This window comes from Megalobrama amblycephala, linkage group LG10 (genome assembly GCF_018812025.1).
Source record: "Megalobrama amblycephala isolate DHTTF-2021 linkage group LG10, ASM1881202v1, whole genome shotgun sequence".
Classification (NCBI taxonomy): domain Eukaryota; kingdom Metazoa; phylum Chordata; class Actinopteri; order Cypriniformes; family Xenocyprididae; genus Megalobrama; species Megalobrama amblycephala.
In genome coordinates, this window is record NC_063053.1 from 9,026,016 (window position 1) to 9,035,971 (window position 9,956).

A 9,956-nucleotide genomic window follows, 5' to 3' on the forward strand; every position below is an offset into this window, starting at 1 on the left:
CTGACAGAGGCAATCCAAAAGCAGTGTGCATCTCTGCCTCAGAATGATGTGGGAAAGGAGATTTAAGAGGTTGGTTCTATACTCATAAGCCACTCAAACTTAATTCCTCAAAAATGCACAACTCTTTCAAACTTATTTTCTGCTCCTCTGCCCCACTTTCTTTCCCATAGATCTTTGGGAATGTCGCCTACGACTGTGTTTCACACGTGTATCTGGATTGCCTGATGAAGAGCAAGATCAAACGGCTTGAGAAGAGATGGGAAAATGTTGGAGAAAGGATGAGAGAGGACAATTTTCACAAAACATTCACTGAACTGGTAAAAAAAAATAACTTTTTACATTTGAGGGCTATTTTCCTGATGCATTTAGTCTTTAAAAGTTCTTATCTTGTCAGAAATGTATTTACACTCATAGTGTTGGTACAAAGGCCCAGTTTTTGTCTTTTGAAGGTACAATTGTTGCATGTATAAAAACAACATAGGTTGAAGGAACTGCTATCTGCCATTGCTTATTGAAGTAAATGATGCAATACAAACTAAATTATCTGTAAAGCTTGGGTTTTTCATAAGCATCTTTTGTCAAACTGGTTGAAACACTTTTCACATCCTCATAGCAATCAAGAAGTCGATTTGTTGATATTAATGTAAATATACAAAGTTCTGACATGAAACTCTAGATGGCCCAGGTTGATAGGTCCTTAACTCAATCTGCTTTTTCTGTCATGTCAAAAATATCTTCTGTGGAAGTCTCAGGACCAAAAATCATTCAGTTTGTCTGATCATTACATTAAGTCTGAATGCAATGATAGGATGTCCTACTTGCCTGTCAACCTGTGTATTTACATACCTCCCTGCATCCTGCTTGCGCAGACATCACACGTCATCAGCTCTTTCCATGAGTCTCTAAGTAGAATTACAGATACACACAGTGTCATGATCACTAGTGGGAGTGCCCAAATCAGCCACTAGAGGGCACTCCAACCTGGACTCTTGTTTTCTACACTTGGACTTCATTTCCCAGAACTCACTTCCCGGACTCATTACCTCTTCATTGCACCCAGCTGTCTTGTGTTATGTTCATTAGTGTCTGTCTATTTATATCTGGTTTGTTTCTGCTTTTGTTATCGTGGTTTCATTTATGGGCACTGGTTTCTTTGTTTGTTTTCTTTGTTTGTTTTCTTTGTTTGTTTTCTTTGTTTTCTGTTTGGACTGCTCTGTGGATTTTGACCCTTGCCTGTTTGTGGATTACGTGTTGGATTACCCCATTAAAGCTGCATTTGGATCTTACCTTCTTGTCTCTGTGCCATTCCGTGACACACAGTCATAATTTACACCGATCAGGCATAACATTATGATCACTGACAGGTGAAGTGAATAACACTGATTATCTCTTCATCACAGTGTTAGTGGGTGGGATATATTAGGCAGCAAGTGAACATTTTGTCCTCAAAGTTGATGTGTTAGAAGCAGGAAAAATGGGCAAGCGTAAGGATTTGAGCGAGTTTGACAAGGACCAAATTGTGATGGCTAGACGACTGGGTCAGAGCATCTCCAAAACTGCAGCTCTTGTGAGGTGTTCCCGGCAGTCTGCAATGGTCAGTATCTATCAAAAGTGGCCCAAGGAAGGAAAAGTGGTGAACTAAGGCTCATTGATGCACGTGGGGAGCGAAGACTGGCCCGTGTGGTCCGATCCAACAGACGAGCTTCTGTAGCTCAAATTGCTCAAGAAGTTAATGCTGGTTCTGATAGAAAGATGTCAGAATACACAGTGCATCGCAGTTTGTTGAGTATGGGGCTGCATAGCTGCAGACCAGTCAGGGTGCCCATGCTGACCCCTGTCCACTGCCGAAAGTGCCAACAGTGGGCACGTGAGCATCAGAACTGGACCACGGAGCAATGGAAGAAGGTGGCCTGGTCTGATGAATCACGTTTTCTTTTACATCGCATGGATCACTTGCGTCACTTACCTGGAGAACACATGGCACCAGGATGCACTATGGGAAGAAGCAAGCCGGCGGAGGCAGTGTGATGCTTTGGGCAATGTTCTGCTGGGAAACCTTAAGTCCTGGCATTCAGGTGGATGTTACTTTGACACATACCACCTTCCTAAGCATTGTTGCAGACCATGTACACCCTTTCTTGGAAACCGTATTCTCTGGTGGCTGTGGCCTCTTTCAGCAGGATAATGCGGCCTGCCACAAAGCAAAAATGGTTTGAGGAGCACAACAACGAGTTTGAGGTGTTGACTTGGCCTCCAAATTCCCCATATCTCAATCCATTCGAGCATCTGTGGGATGTGCTGAACAAACAAGTGTGATCCATGGAGGACCCACCTCACAACTTACAGGACTTAAAGGATCTGCTGCTAACATGTTGGTGCCAGATACCACAGCACACCTTCAGGGGTCTAGTGGAGTCCATGCCTCGACGGGTCAGGGCTGTTTCGGCAGCAAAACTGTGACCAACACAATATTGGGAAGGTGGGCATAATGTTATGCCTGATCTTTGTATATCCACAGTATAAAACATAATTTATATCCAGCTTCTGACTGGTACCATATATGGCATTTATCGTTTAATATGAAACACTGCTCAAACTTTCTGCTCAAACCTGCTGCAACTACCTCTAATACTTCAAAGAAATGAACCACAATCATATCCTGTGCAAGAGCAGAGCAACAACATAGATGTAGCTGAATTTACTAAAGAGCACCTGTACTTCAGCTGACTTTTTCATAGATGTAAAGATCGCAGAATCTAAAAGCCCTTAATATACAGCAACATTACACTTACAAAAATGCTTAAAGCGTTAAGAAAAACGTTTAAGAAAAAAAACCCTGCCAGGAATAAAGATGATCAGTTTCCTCTTGTGAAAGACATGCCAATACAGCACGCAGAGACCTCTGATGGTAAGATAATGCTTTTTTATTTTTAAGTAACTGAACAAAGACAGACATTTTTGGAGGGTAAAATAAAATAAAATAGTCAGCATCTTTGGAAAAAAGGCATTTTAAATGCATTCAGAAGTTTAGAAAAGTCGAGGCAACCAGCTGCAGGACTTTTTTGAATATGGAAAAATTGTTATATGAATTTAAAGTTTATCAAACATAATATGATAAATTTTGTAAACTCAAAAATAATAATGTTTTTACTTATGGATCCAAGTTCAATAAGCTTCCATTTCAAATTAAGCTGAGCATTAATATTACATGAAGGTTTATTGAGCAAATTGATAAAATTATTATATACACAAAAACAAGTTGTATATTTATTGAAATGGAAGAAACATTTATCATTCTAATGCTGACTTGAAGCATCATACAACTTTTACAGCAAGATCAAATCAAAAACACAACATAAAGCTATAACATCAATTATTTCTGAATAACAAACATTTATGTCATCATAAATCCACATGCTTTGACCAAAAAACAAATGCTCAGCAGCTTGTTAGTTGGACCCTCACCACTAAACTGGTTTTTAACATTTTAAGTTGCTCATATGAAACTTTTTCTACATTCGATAGTTCATTCAGCTTTTAAAATAGAGTTTGTCTAAAAATGTGCAGTGCAGAATGCATGTATTCTCCTCTGAATGTGGAAACTGGTGCAATCCTTTTGCATGTTGTTTTACATTCAAGTCTGAAATTTCAAAAGCAAGTAATGCACAGAAATTCACATGCATTCAGCAGGAGAACAGGAAAGCACATTCGACTTCAGGATGGCGTCTGGTTCAGGGGTTGAAATGAGTGGCAAGAAAGAGCTTGATATTCTGAGAACAATTCTGAGTGAACAATCAAACCCTGAGGACATTGACAAAGCAGCTGCAAAGCTGAAAAGCAGCTTCCCTCAAAACTGGCTCTGTGAGTATCTTCAAGAAATAGATCAGTTTGTGGAAAACCACTTTCCCACACTACCAGTAGAGGGTCCACCAGGATCTCAGTTAGAGCAGTTACAGGACTTTCTAAAGAGCACACAGAGCAAGATATGCTATGAGGTGATTCGATTAACACCGGTACTGGAAGATGCTGGGCTGCTAGTTCATCTGACTGACAGTTACAGCCGTCACCTCTTTACCAAGTTGGACCTGCTGCTAAACAGAGATCTGTCTGTGAAGGAGATCTTCTGCTTAATAATGTGGGGAAAAGATGTTTTCTTCAGGTATGCACCGCAAATTTGTTCTAAATATACAATTTCCTTAACAACAACAACAACAAAAGTTAATTCTGAACTGTTGAAATGTAAACTGCCATTCAAACGTTTGGAGTCACTGTGATTTATTTATTTATTTTTTTTAAAGAAATGGATTTTATTCAGAAAAGACGCATTAAATTGATCAAAAATTACACTAAAGATTCTCTTTCATATAAAAACTTTTCTTTGAAATGAATCAATTTTTACAAAAATATTAAGCAGCACAACAACAACCTTTTTAACTGTGATACTGTTTCTTGAGCAGTAAATCAGCATATTAGAATGATTTCTGAAGGATCGTGTGACACTGAAGACTGGAGTAATGATGCTGAAAATTCAGCTTTACCATCACAAGAATAAACAACATTTTAAAATATATTATAAGAAACAGTTCTTTTATATTGTAATAATATTTCACAATATTACTGTTTTACTGTATTTTTGAAGACTTCTTTAAAAAACATTTAAAAAAAATCTTACCAACCTTTTGAACATTAACGTGTACTATACTACTACAGTACATGTACTCATTTGTTTCAGCTCAGACTCAAAACTGAGAGTGTACGACCCACTGCTGTTGACAAGATGGTTTGAGAGAGCAAAGCAGAAACTGATTCTAGAACTACAGGTAAGAGTAAGACTTAAGTTTATGACTGTTTGAGTGTAATTTAAATTACTGTATTTTAGTCTCATTATACTGACTAATGCACAGTAATGCATGAAAGGACTCAAAACATAACACAGATGTCTCTGTCCCAATTTAATTGCAACAGAAGGACATCTCTAGGACTTTAGAGAACATCCTGCACTATGATGAGCAACAGGGACATAATGAGGACTCAATAAATGAAGAAACATTCATAAGAGTTCACATGGATGTCACTCAGGTAGCTCTTGAAGAGAGAAAGTAAAGCAAGACTTATTTTTATTTTATCAAAGAGGTGTCACAGGGGATTTAAATGATATATTGCTCTCATATTTCATGTTTTGTCTTCACAGTGCCTGAATCATGCTATTGTAGATGCTAAAAAGTTTGGTCTGACCTTGATGCATGCAGTACAAATACTCTGTAGTGAAGAGCTGCGTGGTTTTGCTCAGAAGTAGGATTTTCCTTGTCTTATATTAGGTTCACACATTAAAACAATTCTCATTTAATGACGATCAAGTCATTATCATTTGAATGCATGGTTGAGGTGGGTGGGTTTGTAATCCTTAAAATAAATCTTTTCTTAGGTATGTGGATACTGAGAATAAACGTCTAAAAAAACTAAAGTTCACTGAGAAGAACTCTGTGTATCTGTTTCGGATCATCAACACTTGTATGCAGCTCAGGTATTTACTAATGATCATTAAATATATGTGGCTCAGAATAACATTGTATAATTAAGTGTCAGATTATAATTGTGGGGACATTAAGATAAAGTGATTCATATTTGACTGCCATATTTGGCTAAAATATTGTCAATCATTAGGGACAGCCTTTGTGTAGAATAAAATATAGGTTATAGACTAGGGTCATTATATCCTGTGAGTGTATAATTTCAAAAAATATTAGTGCAAATATTAATTTCGTTGCATCAAAAAGATTTTTAGTGCATTTTTAATTGGCTTTTCCCTATATAAAATGTATTGATTCACATGCTTACAGTAAGAATTAACCCTGCAATCTTTGCAACCCTGCAAACCCTGAATAACACTAAAATCAATGTTATTTTACTACAGATGTTGTGCTACACAAATCAGTCCAGATAAAAACAACAGCGATGACGTCAAAAGCACCATAAGCATGCTACAGAAACTGGAACATAATGCTTTATCCATTGTACAGAAGATCATGAAAAGCTTAGCACAGGTATGTCTCAATTATTTCAACGTTATTATGATCATCTGTTCAGAAGAAAAGACTACTATCATTATTTCAGCTGCATAAATTGTTTTATATCAGATTTCTCCATGCTACTGATATAAACAACAAGGATACTGATACAAACACATTTTATATCAACCTTACAGCCCTGTTTGTCTTTAAATGTTCATTTGTAGGACAATTTAAGAAGTTATTTCAAGAAAAAGAATGTGGATATTGATATCCTGATGAAGGCAATCCACGAGCATTGTTCATCTCTGCCTGAGACCGCCTTAGAGATCAAAAAGGTACGCTCCATGTACTGTATGACCTTAAAACCAATCAAAAAGATTCAAGCTTCATACCTCACCCTCATTCTCTCCAACGCTCCCTTAATTTCTGACAGATCATTGTGAAAATAGCTTACGACTGTGTTTCCAAAGTGTACCTGGAATGCCTGTTGAAGACAAAGTTCAGAAAGCTAGAGAAGCTTTGGGGAAATGCTGAGGAAAAGATAAAAGAGGATGTTCAACGTTTTCACGAAACATTCTCTGAACTGGTGAAAAAAATATCTCTTTCATTCATTTGTATTTAAGGACTGATTTTCCCTCATCAGGGTCAAACTATATTTAAAGGGGACCTATTATACCCTTTTTAAAGTCTTGATTTTGTTTTTGGGGTCTACTAGAATAGCTTTTCATGGATGTTCACATATTTTATTTGTTTCAGCATCTCTTCCCGCTCTGTAACACTCTGTTTAGTTCCCATTTCTGTGAAGCCCCTCCTTCTGTAAAGAGTACTGTGCTCTTATTGGTCAGCTGGTTCAGCGTGTTGTGATTTGGTGCATTAAAGTCATAAATATTGTATTTATGAGTTGAATTTTTAATTAAAAGAAGGTACGCCACCATCTTGCTCCAACGAAAGTGACTTGAACGCACCTGATTTGGTAAACTGTGGTAAACCCAAATCATAATACAAACTTCCCAGAAGGACTTGAATGCACCAATTGATCAACCACTTTGAGCATGTTTCAGAAATGTCACGTCCATAACTGCGAGTTTTAATACACTTTGTAACTTTGCCTTTTTCATGTTCAAACAGCAATATTACACAGTAAAGTAAGCATAACAGGACCCCATTAACAATTGTTCCACTTGACTGTTGACATAAGAGAACAGTGTGCTTTTATATTCATTATATAAATAAAAAAAATCATAGTTTGATTTTTCTGCCTGCAGAATGGCAGTGTTGCCCAGCAAAACCAGCTCCTTCAGAGAATGAGTGAAGTTTTGCTTCACAGTGATGTAGATGCACTGAAGATTACCTGTGGTGTATTGTTTAGAGATTTCCCACATGAGAGGTAAACCCAGACCATTCATTAACACTTCATTACAGATTCAAACATGTATTTAAAGGTGTTTAAATGCATCTTTTTTCATTGTGTGAGAGTATTCAAACATTGAAGTATTCTGAATGTTTTGCAGTGAGCAGTATGTACCTGGTCTGCTGCGCTGGAAGGGGGTGTTATCAGAGCGACAGGTGAAGGAAGTACTGGATGCGATCCCGAACCCGACTCCAAATCATAGACATGTCACCTGTTCTTTGGGCCTTTGTTTTTTTTCTTGTTAATAGCATGCTTCAAGATAAATGCCTCTGAACCTATCAATACCATTGATTTGAATCAGTTTTGTAAAATTCACCCAAGCCAATTTGCAGATCTGAAATTTTATTGCTGCTCAAGTAGATTAATATTTTCATGCAAAGACATTTGGTAACACTTTATTTTAATGGTCCCCCAATAGACATTCTAAGTACTTTGCAACTACATGTCAGCTTATTCTACTTAACCCTAACCTAACAGTCTACTAACAGTCTACTAATACTCTATGAGTGTTAGTTGACATGTAGTTGCAAAGTTACCTATAGTTAGATGAATGTCTAAAAAAACGGACCATCAAAATAAGGTGTAACCCAACATACTCTTTGTTCAGATTTTGTTTAATTGGATCCCCATTGTCCAGTTGCAAGATTTATGTGAAGGTTAGTTGGTAAAAGTAAGATTTGGAGAATGTTCTCCAAACATTGTGCTATTTCTGCCTTCTAGCATTTAAATCAGGGCTGCGTTTCTCAAGCATCGTGAGCTAAGTTGATTGTAGAGACTATTGGTGACAATGGTTATATGGTTTACTTGGGCTTATGATGCTCTTGGGAAATGCAGCCCAACAAGGTCCTAGACCTTTTCATTCACACCTGTCAACACATAATGCAGGAGTCAGAGCTACTCCAGTGACTTTATCTCCCAGTCTGTCTGAAATAATAATTATAATGCTTTTAAATGTGGCCAACTATAAATTGATGTAGATAGATTGTGCAAAATGTCCACACTGACACTGTTTCCTCCTGGTAAAATAAATAAAAAATTAATTTGACTTGGTAATAAGATGCGTTTTTGATAATCCGATCTGAAGTGTTCAAAGCTTAATACGGGTGGAAATTAAGTGAAAAATATACATTTTTGAAATGGAAAAGTTTGGGTATCATATTTCATCCATCAAGTTTTAATTCTTATATAGTATGATACATAGGAGAAAAGTATGATATATAAGAGAATATAGAGCTCGTACTCAATGAGATAAAAATGTATTCGGTTTTATTCAGAGGCCTAAACTGAGCAAAATATATGCAATTTAGTGCAGTTGCTGATATTAATGTGGCCAAAAAGTAAGATCAAATTCTGATAGCTTAATGTAAATCAGTGAGATCCTTATAACAATGTAGCAGACTACTTATATAAAAATTGCATATAAATTTCACTCAAAACATATAATGCAATGCAATTCAATGACAACTGAGAGATAACTGAGTTCCTTAAAAGCCTGATGCATCATTGATTGAGTTCTCACATGTTCCTAGTTATATTAATTATCCCTGTATGTATTTCAGCTCTGAGTTTCCTTCATTCTAATGTCTGGTATTGTCAGTGGTAATGTGATTGTGTTTGATTTATTCTCCTGTGATCTCCTGGGTGTTCCTTGTTTATTTTATTAAAGGTCCCGTTTTTCGTGTTTTTTTGAAGCTTTGATTGTGTTTATAGTGTGCAATATAACATGTGTTCATGTTTCGCGTGTAAAAAAACACAGTATTTTTCACATAATTTACTTATCTGTATACCGCTGTTTCCACTGTCATAAAAACGGGCTGATGACTTCCTTGTTCTATGAAGTCCCTCCTTCAGAAATACGTAACGAGTTCTGATTGTGCCAGCGGTTCCTGTGTTGTGATTCGACAGCAGCTTAGCGAACCTTGCCCGGAAAGGTCACGCCTCTTACCATAACGTGGAGATGCACGCGCTCAGTGTTATTGTAAACATGTCTTTAATTTTACCCTATCAATTTGAGCCGGAATCAGACCCGGTGATTGGCCTGCGGGATGAAAATAACAGTGTTTCGACAACATGGCGACAAACACACTCTACAAACGCAACTCTTGTGTATTCCTGTGGGCGGAGGTTAGTCAAAAAACTGTTTTAGTGACGTCATTAAAGAAGGAAGTAGAGGGATGTAGTCCAAACTGGCCGTTCGATGTAGGCGACTTCTGTTAAATAAAATATCTCGCTTGGCATTGAACTTTGAGCTTTAAAATTTTACAGATTTTATTTATACTCTAACAACAACATTACACACTAACTAAAGTTTGAAACATGGGATCACGAAGAACGGGACCTTTAAAGACTGTTTTGTTAACTCCTCCATCGTGCAGATACATTACAGCCATTCCCTGACATTAACAGGATCCCCCCCCCCCCCCCCCCCCAAAAAAAGAAAAAAAGATGTATAGATAATCAATAAACCTTCTTCTGAAATCCACAATCATCTCCACTGTTTTGAAAGTGTTAAGCTCCAGGTTGTTATGACTGCA

General features: G+C 37.2%; 1 protein-coding gene across 1 annotated transcript; it reads left to right on the forward strand.

The window, feature by feature from the left end:
- The first annotated feature begins 2,382 nt into the window (after positions 1–2,382).
- Positions 2,383–9,158, forward strand: LOC125276668. The gene is made up of 11 exons (XM_048204383.1): positions 2,383–2,908; positions 3,688–4,159; positions 4,733–4,820; positions 4,966–5,079; positions 5,192–5,292; positions 5,426–5,524; positions 5,915–6,044; positions 6,236–6,346; positions 6,445–6,597; positions 7,277–7,398; positions 7,523–9,158. The coding sequence occupies exons 1-11, from the start codon at positions 2,797–2,799 to the stop codon at positions 7,665–7,667; spliced, it is 1,647 nt and encodes a 548-aa protein (XP_048060340.1). The 5' UTR covers positions 2,383–2,796; the 3' UTR covers positions 7,668–9,158.
- The last annotated feature ends 798 nt before the right edge of the window (positions 9,159–9,956 follow it).

Coding starts and splice junctions, on each gene's coding strand:
- LOC125276668 (XM_048204383.1), top strand. CDS start 2,797: ATGCTTAAAGCGTTAAGAAAAACGTTTAAGAAAAAAAACCCTGCCAGG. Junction 2,909..3,687: donor GCACGCAGAGACCTCTGATG/GTAAGATAATGC, acceptor ACATGCATTCAG/CAGGAGAACAGGAAAGCACA. Junction 6,045..6,235: donor TCATGAAAAGCTTAGCACAG/GTATGTCTCAAT, acceptor GTTCATTTGTAG/GACAATTTAAGAAGTTATTT.